The sequence below is a fragment of the Cryptomeria japonica genome, chromosome 10, assembly GCF_030272615.1.
Source record: "Cryptomeria japonica chromosome 10, Sugi_1.0, whole genome shotgun sequence".
In the NCBI taxonomy this organism is placed as follows: domain Eukaryota; kingdom Viridiplantae; phylum Streptophyta; class Pinopsida; order Cupressales; family Cupressaceae; genus Cryptomeria; species Cryptomeria japonica.
In genome coordinates this window covers 453,318,831-453,338,433 of record NC_081414.1, presented here as the reverse complement: position 1 = coordinate 453,338,433, position 19,603 = coordinate 453,318,831, and the positions used below count along the sequence as shown (strand labels likewise).

Here is a 19,603-nt window from a genome sequence, read left to right as displayed (position 1 = left end):
TCCTGATTTGCCCTAATTTTGACGTTTTGAAGTACTTACTATTTTTGGTGAGTCTATTTTTGGTAGGTTCAACATAGGCAAGGATCCCAACACTGAAGACTGAGCATTCCTGAATATTTGTCTAAATCCGGAAAGTTGAAAAAGTGGGCAGTTCATCAAAAAATGGCTGTGTGAAATCCATTCCAGAAGTGGAAAAGCTCGAGAAAATCCTCCAAGGCAAAGAAAATCATTTCAATCCAAAAGCGGCATCCAAATCTAGAAAATGATCAAAAGTGGCCAAGTCAAAGAAGAAATTTCCTAAGGCAATGCAATCTTAACCATAGTTACAAGACTTGGACTCGGACTTGGCGCTCGAACTCGGCAAAAACTGGGCCAAGACTCAGCAAATTGAGAAACCCAAGAAATTCAAAGATTTTTAACAATTTTAACTTGTTTCATGTATTTTTTAATAAATAAACCTCAAAGACACAATAATCTCATCAAATAGAAGCTACTTTGAACACATACACAAGTTTAAATTCATCACATAAGTATAAATGCAAATTTTAGGCTTGAGTTGAAGGAAATAAGCTAAACTAAATAACACATTAGAAATACAGATAGTGTCAAATGTCTACAAAATTCATGGAATATGAAATCCATGTCATCAAAAGTTCAAAACATATAATCAACATAAAAGCTAGAGCCTAGAGGCTAGAAGTCTAAGGCTCAACGAAGTCGATATCAATGATCGTTCGACTCCACAATTCGAGACCCAATGCTCACACTCACACTAAAACAGACCACTACTTCCAGATCCAGGAAATGGCGGATGAGGATTTGAAAAAGCCTCTTCACCAATGGTTGTCATTCCTTCCATTTGCTTCCTTTTTAATTATTTTCTCTTTAAATTCCTCTAATTGAGCTTGCACTTCACATATAGCCTCAAGGGGTGTTTTTTTGCATGGGTTTGCATCATGGCATTCTATTTGTGCAATGTGATATTTCAACCAATTAATACCTCCCCCATTATATTTTGTTTTGCAATAAATACATGTTTCTTCTTTTTTTGATCCAGGGATGCCATGTTTCCAAGCCTTATCCTGTCTAACTGGGGCACCACTTCCAATACCAATAGGCTAAGGCATTATGCTACAATATATTATAAATGAAAACAATTAGCATAATGTCTCTTATTCTAATTAAGTTAAACTTAAAAATAAATAATAGAAAGAAAAAACAAAACTAGGGTTTCAAATTTCATATTTTTTCCATCAATATAAAATAAAACAAAAACAAATGTAAAAATGGAAATATGAAAGTAAGAAAATCAAAAAATAACAAGAAAATGGTACTTACCTCTATAAATTTGCTAGAAACCTCTTCCAATCCTTCTTTAACACCTTTAAATGCTTGAATGCAAGCTACAAACTTGCACAAACAATCAACAATTGCAATCTCCTCTTCATTCTATCTACTGCTCCTCTTCAATGCCTCTATTTTTTTGTTCAAAACTCTCTTTTTCTCTCCTCCTTGTGTTTGAAAACAAGAAAAATGACTTTTTAGGGTGAGAGTCAAAATATATTTACCTTTTGTTTCACTTAAAACAAACGCATTAAATTTTTTTTGCTTTTTTTATGTTGCCTATGCGGCAAAGTCTAGGGCCTACTGAGTTTGGCAGACTCAGCAAGTTTGCCAAGACCCAGCCAGACTCGGTCGAGTCTGAGTCCAAGGTCGCCTGGCCTCAATAGAGGCGACCCGCCTCGGGACTCGTCGAGTCTTGCCAAGACTCTACAAGTCTTGTAACTATGATCTTAACCATGGCATTGGGCGCCAAAGAGACCTCATGGAGAAATTTTCCTCCTATGCTAAAAATCCTGCACACCATGAAATTGTTGCCCATGCAAGGGAGTGGAGCAATAGATTGGGGTTGTGGAGGATTTTCCTCCCAACCCAAAATTCCTGCATACTATAGAAACAATGCCCAAGTAAGAAGGGGAGCGCGAAAACTAGGTGGTGGAGGAATTTTCCTCCACAACACATTTTCCTGCACCACAGTGAAATCCTACCCAAGTAAGAGGTCAGAACACTGAAAGAGGGTGATTGAGGAAAGCAAGGCTAAGATCAAAATCCTCCACAGCACGCATTTAGTGCCCAAGACCCCGTGAGGTGGGCGCCAAACTAAGGGAAGGAATTTTCCTTCCAAGATGAAATTCCTCCTTGTGGTCATTCCAGCATCCAAGTCAGGAGTATGGCACCAAATTGGGGTGTTGAAGGAATTTCTCCCAAACATGACATTCCTGAAGCATAGGTGATTAGCACCCAAGTCCAATTGTGGAGCACTAGAAGTAGGAGGGGAAGGAATTCCTTCCAAACAAGATTTTCATCCATAGCAAGCATTCAACGCCCAAGGAAGAAATTGAAAAGAGGGGCATGGAAATGGCACCTAAGGATGAAATTGAGAAGAGGGGCATGGAAATGGCACTTAGCAACTTGGTGGAGAAATTCTATTTAAACGATGAATTACATTCATTTCTCACGCACGATTTGGAGAAATTTGAAGTCAGACAGAGGTGGAGAAAAATAAGATTTGAAGGATTTATTTATTTTCCAGAGGCTCTTGTTTGCGGAGGTTCTATTTTATTCCGAATTAGGAATTTATCAGCTGGAATTTCTTCTCCATCATTTTATTTAATTCCTTACGATGATTTTAATGCTAATTTACTTTGTTTTGTACGAATGGTGAAATCCAACAAGGCTACATCTACTTCCAGACAAGCACAGATCAAGAACGACATGAAGGGATTCCTTCCGCAATCCAAGATTATTTCCAAGTGGAAGGAAATCAGCGACACCAACTTGGGAACTTTTGGCTAGGAGCTTTCAGGCACAAAATTTTTGGAATAGTTGGACGCAATCCATCACCTACTGCTGTTAAATTTGTCAAGGGTGGAATTGTCTCAGTTGCAGGCTTCCCTCTAGCCATTCAATGTCCAGAATTGATTTTGGAATGCGCAAAGCACTATGATGAAGAAATAAGAGTGATTTTGACATCGGATGGCAAGCTTCTGGCTAACCTGACAGCCAAAGCTATTGGAGAAACTTTTGGAATTCTGGCATATCAACAGCATATGAGTCTGGTATATGACTTACAGACTCAAGTATAGGGCAACAATAGTATATGAGTCTGGTGTTGAAAGATGTGCTGAGGTGATCAACAAAACCTGGATGCAAAAGTGAAGACCGCATATTTCCAAAATGCCTAAACAGATCACCACTTTTGACTTCAAGCAGGAATACGAAGACCTTGTGATGATGTTGAATAGGATTATGGGATGTCTGTATGCCTTCACATTTGAAACCTGGATGTTCTTCTTCATTGGCGAATTATGAATGCCAATGGGATAGTGGATTGGGCAAGGTTGATCAGCCATTATGTACATAAACAGTTGAAAATCTGAAGGAGAAGTGTACCCAATCCTTTTACATGAGCTCGTTTGTGATTTATTCGCTAGTAAGGATGGGCAATTTCGATGGCTTACCAGGGAAAGGGCCCATGGGATGTGGACCAGGATAGCTAGAGGTCCACGAATGCTATACCCAGTTGCACCTGTATAGCACTAATTCTTTCAAGTTGGTTAATGATACATTCACAATGTATTTAACCAGACTATTGCAGGGTGAACTTCACGCGAGGTTGTTGCCAGACGCAGAGCCTTGATACAAAATTTTGGAGCCTGGTACATCCAGTTTCCGAAGTTTACTTACATACAGATCCAAAGATTTTCCTTCCAGCCGCACAAGCTACCAAGGTATCCAACAGACAAAATGGTATTGTTGGAGCCAGGCAATTGACGGCCTACGACATGATTCAAGAAGATGAGGATACATATCTCTTTAATCATCTCTCTTCAGAAACAAAGATTAATACGGATTGGGTTTTTATTCAAATCTCTCCTTTAACGATTGTTTGTTATCTCTTAAAATGGTTATCACTTGCTTAGTTAACTTCTTCATACATAGATATGCTTGGACTTAGGGATATGATTGATATCCTTAATGATCGAAAGATACTTACTATTTAATGATGCAATCTGCTAATTGGTTTGATTGATAATCAGATCCTCATCCTTAACCCGAAATGATGATAATGAGTAGCTCCCTCCTCCATGATCAGCTATGCTCATATGACTAATTTGTTTATTTCATCATAGGGTATCATCTATTCGTTGTGCTATGATCATCTTTTATAGAATCATTAATTGTTGCTTTTAATCATCTTCAGTCATGTACACCTAGTTATTGATATCAACTTTATCGGCTCACTGATGTATGGATCACTTGCATCATCTCCATATAAAATTGACCATCACTTGTGCTTGGTGATGCTTGATGGAGATATCTGTCATCATGGATTCTAGCTCATCCTTATCTCTCTTAATGTTACTTATGGAAAATCATCATATTCATAGCCTTCAAAATTTTCCGCATACTTTATTACTCCAACTATCTACTAGCTATGTACACATACTTCTTACTATCTTCAAACTATTTGTAGGTGCTCAAGGTCTGCCAGTCCTTGATTACATGGGTGTTTTATTGCTATTTTTCCTTTAGTGCAAAGTTGGGGACATCACAATTCTACACCAACTTGGAGAGATTTTTCATGCACAAGGTAGGTTTCTACGATTGTTTTTTTTATTTCAATTTTTCTTGTTGTTTTTTCAAAGTTTCATTCTAATATTCTGATTTGATGTTGAATCTTGATGTCAAAATGAAAAATGAACAATGTTACATTGAAATGAATGTATGAATATGCACTTGCAGCCGTAGATTCAACATCAAATTTTAAATTTTATTTTTTGAATTTGTTTGGGGCAGTCACAGTTAGGAGTGACCTCAAGGAGATCAATCCAGACCGTGCAGCAAGAGTAAAACACAACGGAAACAAGACAAGATGATGGAGGCAGTGCAAAATTGATTGAATTATATCATGAAAACCAATTAAAATCTCCCGGCAACATGCAGGCTACAAGATTCGACTCACTGGCCTGAATACATACATGCTCATTTACAGAATCGGTCAGCTTTGAACCTCTGAATCTCAAGGTAGATCCTCTATGTTCTAAAAATTGCATTCTACAACCTAAATTGCATTGATTTATATGATCTAGAGCGATCCGCATCGGCCCAAGAAGAATAAAATGTCAATGAACAAAAATGAAACATGTAAAACCACCAAGTCAGCCTCTGCCAACGAAAATCCTCCAAAAAATCTAAAGGAAGAAGTGCGGACCAAAGGGAAGGTCGGCCACACGCCAAGGAACATTGGAACAACGAACTGGAGCTCTGCAAGCTACAGAAAAGGATCCGCAAGATTCGCCAATAGCAAAATAGGTCCAAGTGGTTCCGATGTTCTAAGCCAGAAAACTGTCTCGGAATCCGAAAGCGATAACTTGCCGGAAAAAGATCCAAACGTACCGCAGACTTTGGGTAAGGAAGATAATCATGTTCACAAGCAAAATCCACCTCCGCAAGATCCGGTGAGCTAATGCAAGAAAATGCAGAAAGAAATGTTGAAACTGCAAAACAGAAACAAAATGAAACGAAATGTTTTTTGGTTGATGCAAGATTGCCAAGAACCAGGGATGCTCCTGAATCATAAATCTGGGGTTGTTGAAAAAGTGAGTCCCTCACTTTGTTGGGGTCAGAAAAAAACCAAGGCGGTCTACCTCTGCTTGAGAAATCCAAGATGAATCTTCAATAGGTTTTTCCTTCCATTTCACAAGATACTCTTTGTACTAATTGCTCCGAGTGTTGTGGCCAATCCTACTGTCCAAAATATCTTCAATCTGATCTGGTTCCTTCCAAGGCATCTGCTTCTCCAAGTCTGCAATACTGTCTGCACTCAATTCTGATTCATGATACTGATGTAGATCTGCAATGTTGAATATAGCTGAAATACCCAGACTATCCTGTAACTCCACTTCATATGCATTTCCGGAACCAAATTTCCTCAAGATTTTGCAAGGTCCAAACTTTCTCATCTGCAACTTGCTATAGGTTCCAACTGGAAATCTTTCTTTTCTCAAGTACACCATCACTTCATCGCCAACTTCAAATTCCTCATGTCTTCTCTTCTCATCTGCTTTCTCCTTATACTTGCTTCTCATATCCTCCAATCATTGTTTAACTGAACATGTAAGGCCTTCATGTGATCTACTTTTGCACTCCTCTTGTCTTTGTTGCTAATATCTCTCAATTTTGGTATACCTTTAGGGTGTACTCCAGTAACAATCTCAAAAGGTGTTCTTCCAGTACTCTTGTTTACTGAATTATTGTAGGCAAACTCAGCTTGTGCAAGAATCAAATCCCAACTTCCAGTCTTCTCTCCAACTAAGCATATCAACAAATTTCCCAAGCTCCTGTTTACTACCTATGTCTGTCCATCAATCTATAGGTGAAAAGTAGAACTGAGTTTCAAATCTGTCTTCATCTTCTTCCAAAGTGTCCTCCAAAAATAACCAGCAAACTTAGTGTCTCTGCCTGAAACTATGCTCTTAGGTAATCTATGCAATTTCACTACCACCTTGAAAAATAAGTCAGTTATATGCACTGCATCTGATGTCTTCTTACAAGATATGAAATGAGTCATCTTCGAGAATCTATCCACCACCACAAATATAGAATCATTCCCTCTCTGTGTCTTAGGTAATCCAAGTATGAAGTCCATGCTTATGTCCTCCCAAGGTCTCTCTGGAACTGTCAAAGGCATATGCAATCCCACATTCTAACTACTACCCTTTGCAACCTGACAAACTCTACAGCTTTGCACAAATTTCTTGACATCCTTATGAATTTGCGGCCAAAAGTAATGTCCATTCACAAATGCCACTGTTTTGTCAACACCAAAGTGTACAACTAATCCTCCACTATGCTTCTCATTTATCAAATTCTTCCTCATAGAACTCTTAGGTATACACAACTGAACTCCTTTGAATAACATCTCATCTTGAATGAAATAATCCAACCACTTACTTCTCTCCACCATAACTGGTTCTCTACATGCTTTCCAAGGCTCTGCAAAATCTGGGTCATCAGCATACAAGGTCTTCAACTCCTCAAATCCTAACACTATCACTCTCATCTTTGTCAGCAAATTCTTCCTACTCAATGCATCAACAACTTTGTTTGACTTTCCACTTCTATGCTTCAACACAAAGGTGTAACTCTACAAGAGCTCTACCCATCTCATGTGTCTCTAATTCAACTTATTCTGATTGTTCAGATGCTGCAAAGCTTGATGATCGGTATACAACACAATCTCCTTAGGCAACAAGTAATGTCTCCATGTCTTCAAGGCTTGAACTATGGCATAAAATTTTTGATCATACACTGAATATCTTCTTGCATCATTCAACTTTTCACCGAAATAAGCTACTACTCTCCTTCTTGACTTAACACTACTCCAATTGCATTTTCACTCACATCACAGTCTGCTTGAAATACTTTGCTAAAATCTGTTAACGCTAATACAAGCTGCTCAGTCACCTTTTGCTTCAACAATTCAAAACTCCTATTTGCTCTGGTTGTCCACTTGAATTCCTTCCCATCTCCTCTCATTGTCTCAGTCATGGGGCTACAAACTGAGCTGAAAATTCTGATAAACTTCCGGTAGAAACTAGCCAATCCATGAAATGATCTTACCTGTCCAATGCTTTCCGGTGCAGGCCATTCAACAATTGCTCTTACCTTCTCAGGGTCCATCTTCAATCCATCCGCAAATATCACAAATCCCAAATAGACTAATTCTTCCTTCATGAAACTACTCTTCTTAAGATTTATCAGCAACTTCTCTTCTCTCATTCTCTGCAAAACTTGTCTCAAATGAAACATGTGTTCCTCCTTTGTCTTATTGCAAATCAAGATGTCATCCAAATACACAATAACAAACTTACCCAAGAACTTCTTCAATACCTCATTCATCAATCTCATGAAAGTACTCAGTGCATTACTTAACCCAAAAGGCATCACCAACCATTCACACAATCCTTCATTTGTCTTGAATGTTGTCTTCCACTCATCTCCTTCTCTGATCCTAATCTGATGACATCCATTCTTCAAATCTATCTTTGTGTAGTATTTGGCTTCACTCAAACAATCCATTATGTCATCCATCCTAGGCAAAGGAAACCGGTACTTAACCGTGATCTTGTTTATTGCTCCGGAATCGATACACGTCCTCCATTCTCCATTATTCTTAGGTGCTAACACGGTTAGTACTACACAAGGACTCAAACTTTCTCTGATCAAACCTTTCTTCAACAATTCCTGTACTTCTCTATTCAACTCTTCACTTTCTGCCGGTGTCATCCGGTGTGCTACTTTGTTAGGCAAACTAGCTCTGGGAATCAGGTCTATGCAATGAATGATACTACTTACAGGTGGTAATCCATCAGGCACATTATCTGAAATGATGTCTTCATGCTCTATCAGCAACTCCTTTATCTCCTCTGGTTGTTCTTCATGCTCTAGGTTCTCAGTTTTCTTAGGAACTAAGGCAAAACACATTCTCATGTCTCATTCCATCTAGGAATTTCCTTCCATCAACCAAACAGATTCTAACATTCGTACAAACTTCACTTTTCAAGGGCTCCTCCAAGGGCAACAAGGTTTGTTTCATCCCATTTGCAACAATAGTGTATATGTTCTTTCTCCCATCATGTATTGCCTGTCTATCAAAGTGCCAAGGTCTTCCCAACAAGATGTGACAAATATCCATAGGCATGATATCACACAAAACTTCATCATGATAATTTCCAATTTTCAATTTCACCAAGCATTGCTCAATTACTAACAACTTATGATCATCTCGAATCCATGCTATCTGGTAAGGCTTAGGGTGTTTCAATCTTTCCAACTTCAACTTATTCACCATCTCTTCTGAAACAAGATTATCCGAACTACCACTATCAATAATGACTTTACAACACTTACTGGATACCTTACATCTAGTCTTGAACAAATTTCTCCGCTGCAAGGGTTCTTCATCCTCTCCGATATGACACAAAGCTCTCCTCATCATCAACAGTTCTCCATCTTCCGGTTTGGTAGCTGATCCGGTAGGGTTTTCTTCTACCAATGTTGTTCTTCCAGTGTTCTTTACCTTCTTACATTCAAAAGCATGATGTCCTTCTCCTCCACACTTAAAGCAGGTTCCTCTAAACACTCTCTTATCTTGTCTTCTGTCATCTTTTCCATAACCCTCATTCCGATAACCATCAGGATCTCTTCTGCGGTAGAAATTTTTGTCATCCTTCTGGTATGAACTACCATCCTTGCTTACTTCCTTGTCCTTGTTCTGATCTACACAGGTTCCTCTTCCTCTGGAATATCCTTTTCCTCCTTGAAATCTTCCTCCAGAAAACCTTCCACCTCTCCCTCTTTGTCTCTGCTCATGTCCTTTGTTCAACTTCTCTTCTGCTTTTAGGGCATATTGGTAAGCTTCTTCAACACTCTACAATTTGATCAAACTGAGTTCATCTGGTATGGACATCCACAACCCATTCAAATATCTCGCAACTTGTTCAACCTCATCATCAGCATGTCCAGATCAGATATTCAATTTGTAGAACGCTACGGTATACTCCTTCACACTAGATTCCTTCTACTTCAGGTTCTGTAATTTTCGAAACAGATTTACTTGATAATCAATAGACATAAACTTTGATTTCAACTTGGTAACCGTCTGCTCCCATTATTTGATCTTCTCTTTACCTCTTCTATGTCTATCAACCTGCAAATGTTCCCACCAAAGATATGCATGACCTTTCTAACAATTCATCCGAATCCAACCTACCATCATAATCGGGTGGACTAAAATGCGGTTTGGTATTCGCTCTTGACAATGATCTTATAAACCTTTCCTCATCTGGATCATTTGTCGGTGGATTTACTGCTTGTTCTTCTTCTTCTTCATCTTCATTCACATCTTCAATATGTCGACCTCTTCTCTGAGCTGTCTCAACAACTTCTAACCGGGCTGCAATTCCTCTCAACATTTCCATCATAGCAAGCTTTGCATTTCCACACACTCCACCATTCCTATTTCCCCTTCGCGCCATCTTCACGCCAGTTCTCTGCAGCTGCAAGTCGGATCCTCAATCCGCCACCCTACAACAAAATCTTCAGGACAACGCAATCTCCGAAACAAAATCTCGCTATGATACCACTTGCTGCAGTCACGGTTACTAGGGACCTCAAAGAGATCAAACCGGACCGAGCAGCAGGAGTAAATCACAACGGAAAAAAGACAAGATGATGGAGGCAATGCAAAATTGATTGAATTATATCATGAAAACCAATTACAATCTGCCGGCAACATGCAGGCTACAAGATTCGGCTCACTGGCCTGAATACATACATGCTCATTTACATAATCGGTTAGCTTCGGACCTCTGAATCTCAAGGTAGATCCTGATGATGCTCAATTATTGAACAGCAACCACGAAGCTCCTTGTCACCATCACATTAGAGGGCTTCCGTTATTTCAAAATGGCTTTAACAGTTTCTGAATCAATTCTAAACTCTACATCTCTAACCAAGTGCTGAAAATAGAGTTAGACAAGTGACTTTTGTGCAAACTCACATTTCTTATTTAGTTGCAATTTATTCTCATTCCGAACTTGCAAAACTTCTTTCAAAACATTAGATGGTTGTCATAAAGTTATTGAGAACCCATACATAATTCAAAAAAAAATTATAAACAATAACATTAGAACCTATTAATGCATCAACAACTCATTCATCAACTTCATAAAAGTAGCATGAGCATTTTATAACCCAGGGATAAGTAGAAGCCACTCATTCAAGCCTCATCTTAAATGACGTTTTCAATATGTCCTTTATTATTATATCGTGATACTCAGGTTTCAAATCTAACTGGGTAAATTACTTAGGATGTTGAAGTTGATCAAGTGCATTTGTTCTTAATGGTTATCTTATCAGAGGATAATAATGAATACACATTCTCCATGGACCATCTTTTTTTGGGCATTATCACAATAGGAGAAACATGGGGAGAATTGTGAATATGGATTGCATCTTGATCTAAAAAAGACTTTAGTTGCCGTCATACCTCATTTGCTTCCATAACTGATTGTCCGTATAAAGTAAAACCAATGTTAGAGAAACAGCAATCCAATAATAACTAAGTCTCTCGCTCAATTACCTTTTTTGGTGGCATATGCATGAGCTCTTAGAAAACTTCCCTACACTGCTGCAACAAATATTCCATTCATCTATGTTTATTAGTAGACATGCTATGAATTTTTTTGTATTCTACCACCTCATTATTTTGCTTCTCTAAAAAAATCAAAATAAATATCCTATTATCATTAATAAATCTTTTATCTTGAGTGACACTTACCACTTACCAAGAAGAGTTTTCACTCTTTTTCATGGGCTTTAATGATCTTGCTTTCCCCAACCTTGACCAAGCAGTATTTATTTAACTCTTTACATTAATATTGCATCTCTAATATACATTTGTTTTTTGCCAAAAACCACCAACAAACATCATTAGGTACTAATCATACCATTGATATACAAGTTTAATTTCACAATCATTGTATCATGCATGCAGGCATCACAATGGTTCTCACATAGATATGCAAATTTGATTTCATCATAACAATGTTTGTATCATGCATGGCCATCATAATGGTTGAAGCTTGAATGCAGAGGATTTATTTTAGCATGAATATAGAATCCCTAGTTGAAATTTGATGACTGTGGTATGTGCAAGAGGAGCTAAAACATATATGACACTATTGTAGCACACATTTTCAGTAGTTTTGGTCACATTAGACATGTTTGTAACAGAATTCAAAGTCTGATTAGGTTTGAAAGCAGATGTATTGTGCATGTTTATTGGCATCTACAAGCATGCTTGTGATGCATAGAATTGCTTTCATGGTAGAAAATAAGGGCACAATGTTTGGTCAATAGTAGCAAAGGTGAGAAAACACTCAAAGTAAGGAACACTCCACAAAGACAACCTCTAGTTTCATGGGAATATATCTAGGCATGGTCACCACCTTGATTGAAGACACTTATAGTTGTGTTTGTTGTTGCTTGATCCAAATTTCCAATTGTAACACCGAAGTACAAGCAAACATGTGAAAGAGGTAGTATTTTCAACTTTTCATCAATTTGCATAATCAAAATGACCATTTAATGACATTAGTACATTACTATACTAATTTTGCATATATAAGCTAATGACATTACATTACATTAGTAATGCATATATATACTGTATTAATGACATTAGGGTGACCATACATAGTAATGCAACAATTAGTGACAATTTTAAGAGCTGTAGGATGACCATACAACTCAGTGCAGTTATCAAGCATGTGGATTAAGCAAGTTTTCTATAGTAGTGCAAGCCTCTGTATGAAGGTTTCAGTAGCATATTGCATCAGCTGAGAATGTAAAATGAATTTTGTCTGTCTTGGTGATTTGAAAATTGGAATATCCAAGTCAACTGTAGATCTGTGTGTATGTTGTCTCTCCGGACACCATTCTAGAAGCCAAAAAACCATTGTGAGCCTCTCATCCAAATCAAATACTTTAATTCCACATTTTTTTAATCATGTTAACCAATATTTTATTTGTCACCTCTGTTTGACTATTTGATCAATAGCTCGACATAAATATATCTCTATAATCAAGATAGCTTTTCAAACATACATCCTTCAAGAGTGGATCCTAGTCATTACCAACATTGATCAAGTGTGAATTTCCTTTAACCCCACATTAGATTTGATAATTGTGAATCCTTGGTATCTGATGCCTTCAACATTTGAACTTCCACAGTTCCCAATGATGGCCCTATACTCTATGCATTCTATATGGTATTCAAAGTCTAATGCGAGGGAGACACTCGAGGTATCATTTGGTGGATCAAATTCAACATCTATAGGTATGAAATTGGACGAAAATATCTTGCAGTCTTTCATCCATCAATATAGGAGACCACTATCCAAATTTAAATCATCTTTGAATCACTCACAGTTCTAGAACCCCATCTTCCAGTAGGTTCAGTGGCCCTCAACTGAACTTTGAGGTCCCTTAATAAAAATCCAAAGAGCTCATTGATGATTATTTTCACTAACCACTCTTATCCCAAAATCTACAACATATTTTCTACTTTTGTTTACTAAGATATCTTTCAATTAAGATCAACCTTAGCCATCCACAATGAACCTTGGCAGAGGATGGTGTCTTAAGCTGGTGTACAGGATGCAGTGACAACAAATTAATAATAAGAAGTTGTGTATTAAGATTTACCTTGTATACTAGTAGCACACATAGATTCCTATCCTGTATTGATCTTCCAGTAACTCGAAAGTCAGCAGCCAGAAAGTGGTTCTACCAAATATGCTCTGATTGACCATACACAATTTAACATACTTCAATGATCACCTCCATCCTGGTCTTCCACAATATCTCCATTGGAATAACTCTAGCTTTATATACTTAATTAATAATCATTTAAAACATAGGTTTCAACACCTGCTCACCTATCATTAGACTATTTTTTGTCAAGAATTATATTCTACTTCTGAATTCCTAAACATTTGCAATGCTCTAGAGATATTTTGTCCCTTTTCTCCATACCAAAGTCTGTCATACCTACTTTATTAGTGCTTTATCTAATAGGTGGTGAGCAATCCAATTCTGGGCAGAATGGCTCTTCAATGTCAAAGCTTCTTCTTGCAGTTTATCAAATATTCCTTCTTCCTTCGTAACCATTTTGGATATCTGTTCAAACCTCTACAAGCCTTTGTTTTCCTATCATTGGGTCAGTGTATTGGTTCTTCTATACTTGTTCTAGGGTCACAACTGCCATTTCTTCTTCACTTCCAACCATGTCCACATCCAATGCCAGATTTCCTAATCCAAACTACTGGCACAAGAAATTAACCCCACAGCATCATATCCTTTCCACCTAAATATTACATATATTATAGACTAAGAACTTTTCTAGTGTATTATCTTATTCTTAAATAAAAGTTTACATTCTACTCAATTTTGATCTGACACCAACACTACTAACCCTACACACTCCCTAAAACTAACAATAAATTGCACTGTGATATATTCTAAACTTTAATTTAATGTTAAATGTAGGGTATGATTTAGATTTCCCCTTCTAATATGGTATTTACAAAATATATTTAAGGAAAATGAATTGCATTTGTACCTCTTGAAGGCGCCAAAGTCCATAAGGGCGTTGTAAAGACCCAAGAAGATTGCATATGAAAACACTATGCTTACTGCAGATTGACATTGCGGATAGCTGGGAAAAGTTCTGTCCCTGAATGCATTTGCTAACAAATACTTCAGCCAAAAACCATGGAACCAAACAAGCAATTCAATTATAGTGTAAATAGCAGTATCTTTTATTGTTCCCTAGAAAATGACTTCATTACAACACATATTGCTAAGCAATGAAAAATAGTAACTAATATTATGAATTAGCATACCATAAAGACATCAAGTATGAGATTGACTTTGTTGTTGCTTCTTCCTGAAGCAGTTTCAAGGGCCTCATGAGGGCAAACATATGCAGCAAAGTTGAAAATAGCAGCATCCCATAAAGGTGCAATCCATTTTGCAACATCCTTGGGAAGAAAACCAAGGTTCACGCTATTAGAATCCAAGAATCTTCTAGGAATATGAGTAGTTGAAAATTCTGCACGGCATTGGGCTTCAACTCAACTTTCAAGCTTACATTAGATTACAATAAATATTGAAACTATATAGAAATAATAAAATTTAATGACTAAATAGTGTATGAATTACACTTAGCAACATACCATCTCAGACTAAAATTCATTGACCACAAAGGAAACCTACAATTGGCTCATTAAACCTATGCATTCTCTCTATATGGAAAAAAGACTATCAAACATTTTCTTGAATAAAACCTTCTAAGAAGAATTCTTCAGAGGAGCCATTTATGTCACAGACAATGACACTGATGGCATTTGCATCAGTACACGCATTAAGAGTCCTCCTCAGCAACACTGGGATCATACCATCCACATTTGGTCTTGAACTTCTAAGAAGAGTTGTAAGAGCCTTCAACCTTTCTCCCTTTGGATCAGCTGCAGCGCGAAAATGAAAGCTTAATCCAACAACAGAGGTTGGTACAGTGCCAAGACAATTTGTAGTGGTAGATGTGCAGTTTGAGGACTTGGGACTGAACTGTATCGTGTAGACAAGAATATAATATCAACCAATTATATCCAAAATTAGCAACAATTAACTAGTCCAAAAATTTACTTATCAGCCACCATGCCTGTATTTTTTAATTTACTAGATATTGATATTATTCACAATGTTCATTTTGATCTTTCCAGATCAAAATAGATGTTATTGGAAAATGCATAAAAGTTTTCTTGTTTTTTAAAGTGGTACATCTATTATTAGTCAACATAAGCCAAATATGGCAAAACTTGCAGTGTTCTTGCTAACAACAACTGTCTCTACTTTTGGGATGGACATTGAGAGGGCACCCTTTGAGACCAAAGATGGAAACCTCAGAAATCTAACAAGACAACAAGTCCAGCAAATAATGGATAGCTGTAGACTTAATGAACTTCTTTAGGATCTGCTGCTGACTTGATCAAGATGTATCAATTTTCAAACACTCTTAAACAGGAAATATCTCAGTAAATGGAAGCTACAGGGCACTATTGCAGTCACTTCCTAGAAAGAACCCAATTTGCAAAATGCTCAGACCAGTGAACCTTAAACAAAAGCAATAAATTCCTTTGGTTATCTGTCTAAAAATTCTTTCTCAAATCAGCTCAACAAGAGAGAATCAGGGCCTCTAAGGATGTTCCATGTGTGCAAAAGATTTCATTGAACACAATCTTAGCATCTATCCATATGTTTGCAATATATGGACAAAAATAAATTCATCTTTATGCTTCAACTCAGCTGGCTCTCACAAGCTTCCTCAGAAGCATTGCCCAGTAATGCAAGGACTCAAAAGGGCTTAATGAAAGCAGAATTGAGTAGAGAATTTGTATACCACCATCCCTTGGATCATACTGAAAGAGAGGAAGAAAGAAGTGAAACTCACTGAAATAGGATCTAGGTTGCAGTCACAGAATCTGTGACAGTCTGAGCTATTCCCCAATCTTCTAACATTCCTACAACTCAGAACCCAACCTCTGGACTTAAGTGCAACGACCGAGAAGCTTTCATAGCGAAACAAGACTTTATTGGACTGGCAAAATCCCTGATTCAGCAGCAGGATGGTCAGATACAATATTTCACACACAAAACATATGTGCACAGTACTGCGGTGCAGTTGTGCATCAAGAAGATTACAAAATGTAGCTATGGTATTGAATGGTATAACACAAATAAATACAAAATAATAAATATCAGATGTCACATATATCATGATAAAAGAGGGGAATTATCAAACTCAAACTCCAAACCTATAAGTGTCGTATCAATAAATGACTTTGCAGGACTTTGAAACCCTTATAAAACATTCAGTTTTACTTTCCTGAGTTTTCCGCTTTAAATCCTCTTTTAGCACAAGGTGCGCAACTAAGGACTACTTCACCGTAATAGCCTATCTAATTGTTGCGGCAATTTTTTCCAACACCCACAAAGCTTTCTATCCTCTATCATGCTGGCATTTTGTCAAACACTTGATCTCTCAATGAGCATTGAAAGATTGTTTGTCACATTGTTTGAATGCAGATGGATATGAAAGTTTCATCTATTTGCAGAGCTTAAATATTATGCCTTGTGATTTCACAAAACAGATTTTCATTAACACAAATGTCTTGAGACACCAAACCAATGTCAATATTTATTATAATGATATTTACACACACTGGCTGATCATATTAGCAGAATACAAAATATAAATGCAGGTCTGACGTTAAGAATGCACAAATGTGATGAAACTCTTGTGGTTCTGAAATATTGAACTTGGTTCATCTCAGCCTTCTTGAGGACGAAAACCCTCTTGGATAAGATGCCACACTAGTGAAGGATCCTCCCTAATTAATGAGGCGACTTCATTCAGAATCTCAGCTTGAGTGTAAAGGATTGCACGTTCGATTGAAGGTTGCACTTTCTGTGTGATGATGCTTTTTGCTGGACGATATTGAAAATATTGGGCGATTAAATATAAACTAGGTTGCTTTGTCCATATTAAACAAGTCAAGGGCAAAGAAGACAAAATAGGCTGCCTTGGGTTGGTGTTGTCCAAGTGCTGATTTTTGCATTTTGAGAAGAGCAGACAAAAGATGAACTAAGGTTTGAAAGAACATCCATGGCATTGTTTTGGAAGGATGGGAAGGCCTTTGGAGATCCAATGCAATCTAAGGAAGATACTAAGTTTGATACAACACCCAATGATGCCCACGTGAACATTTGGAAAGTATTGCACACTGTTGTCACAAAAGTGTGCACCCTTGATGAACTCTCAAGCTCATCAACCCTGTGACACATTGAAACAGCCTCCAAGTGTGGGACCTTGCACAATGTGAGGCTGAGTCTTCGGAGAAGGCCAACTTCCTTATCAATCTGATGCGGGTGTTGGTCTAACCCAACACATATAAATCTATTCTATTGATTTTGAGGGGGGAAAGGGGGAAGAAGGAATGCTTGAAAGCGAAAAGGTTTGCACCTAGATTGAAATGTGATCTTCCCTGCCTATAGTTGCACAAAATATCAATAGAACTACCCAAAGGATGCACAAGATTCTATCCTAATTAGCCTCCTAAGAAAGAGTGAAGGTTGGAATTCTTGCAAAATGGCAAGAGGAACTGATTCAGCCCACAGATGGCATCTACAAAGGGATCAACACAATCACCTATGCTAAGGAAAACAAATTAGAATGCATCCAAACAACAAGGTAAACAAGTTACGCAAATATAGGTAAATTCTATTCATGTAAAGGCAAGACAAATTTACAAATTTTTTGTTGAAGAAAGAAAGAAGATCCTGTAACAGGGTTACAAAATTTCCCTTATAGTTCAAGCATAACTAAGAATGAATTGCAATTAGAAACCCTAGCTGGGGTTAGGTTACAAAATATCTGAAGGAGGATCAAATCAACATGTTGATCTGATTGCGTGTATTACGGTCTGAAAATATCTATGCATCTGGGGAGAAGCAAAATATCCCTACAAATGAAGAGAATCCCTGCACATGATGTATCTAATATCAACTTGCGGGGCATAAAAGTCTTCAATCCGCATTGAACTATCGCAGGTGGTGTCTGAAAATCATCCTCAGGGTCACTTCTAGAGTTAAGGCAAAGAATTTCAGCAGTTGGACTGAAATCCAATCGGATTGGGGCACTGACTGAACCAAAAAATGGATTCGATCGCTTGGTCGGCAACCACCCTATGTAGAAGATTTAAATTCTCACTTGCCCTACAAGTTTGAATTTTGGCCCTTCGATCATCCATGGCGCACGCAGATAGACATGCGAGATGACGGCACATAGCCCTCCACAGGGCTCAATGATGTTTTGAAACATCGTCGCCTGATGTGGCAAGCTGGGTCCACATTTCTCTTTTGCTGCTATGGCGAAAGCTATTGCCATTTCGCAGCTTTGAAATCCCTTTATAAAACCATCGCTGCGAAATAGCGATGTACTTTCTATAACTGGGTCCCGCGGATGACATGGCTTAAAGGTCCTACCTCGGTTGGAGTTCGGCAAGACATGGCCTTTCAGCCAGACATCCTTTTTCCTCTTGTCGCCTTTGAAACCCTTGCCGAAAAGGACCTTTTTCACTATTTCACAAGCCAGGTCCCACCATCAAGGTGAGACCGTTGCGAAATGGCGACAACATTTATATTAACCGCCTTCATTTCCCGGTTTCGCGGGGAGGGCCCGACATGCTTTATGTGGTTTCGCGAAATGGCGAAAACCTCTTGTATCCCCGCTAGTCCACAAATAAATTTGGATAACTTGAAACCATTGCGGGGCTGAACCTATCCTTGGTCAAACCCACCATCCCGCTATCCCGGGGCCAAATTTGTTGGACCTAGAACCTTTGCAGGGTAGCGGAGGCCTTAAACTTAGAGGAACCTTTTCGCCATTTCACAGGGGGAACAAAATAACAAGTCCCCCGCTCCGCGAAATGGCGAAAGCCATGAAGTCTTGCTTGTCGATAAAGGGGGAAAGGGGAAACCAGTCCCGCCATGGACTAAGGCCCCTCCAGTCGGTATAGTTTAAGTGATTTGACCGCCTGGGCCAGTCAACACAAAAATAGAAATTTTTCGCCCGAAAAGGATTAAAAGGTATAAAACCTTAGGGTTTAGAGTTTTAGGGCTCTTTTAGGAGGTTTATAGCAGTGTTTTAGCCAACTAGGTTTTCTCAGATTGGCAATTTTCAGGTCTAAGGTTGACATGAAATTAGTCAACACACACAACTTGCAAGCCTATGAAAAATTAGAGGGACCCATTGGTTTAATTCCAGACTTGACATGAGTCTTTGTGAGGGTCAATTAAAGCACTATGGATGACTCCTCTTTATTTAGCCACAACCACCTCTTGAGATGTGGGT

At 38.1% G+C, this 19,603-nt stretch overlaps 1 protein-coding gene across 5 annotated transcripts in view; it reads right to left on the bottom strand.

The window, feature by feature from the left end:
* Nucleotides 1-19,603, bottom strand: part of LOC131067524 (uncharacterized) — a 234,301-nt gene that overhangs the window by 115,408 nt on the left and 99,290 nt on the right. For 3 of the 5 annotated variants that reach the window (XR_009111823.2, XM_058002558.2, XM_058002559.2), the window contains 4 exons: nucleotides 16,142-16,300; nucleotides 14,979-15,258; nucleotides 14,535-14,743; nucleotides 14,252-14,365 (listed from right to left, as the gene is read on the bottom strand). Coding sequence is in view for 4 of the 5 variants with exons in the window: in XM_058002558.2 (XP_057858541.2) it covers nucleotides 14,252-14,365; nucleotides 14,535-14,743; nucleotides 14,979-15,258; nucleotides 16,142-16,300 (762 nt within the window). In the remaining variant the exon portion in view is untranslated. The remainder of the gene's footprint in view (nucleotides 1-14,251; nucleotides 14,366-14,534; nucleotides 14,744-14,978; nucleotides 15,259-16,141; nucleotides 16,301-19,603) is intronic. The other 2 variants (XM_058002560.2, XM_058002561.2) reach the window with 2 other exon arrangements.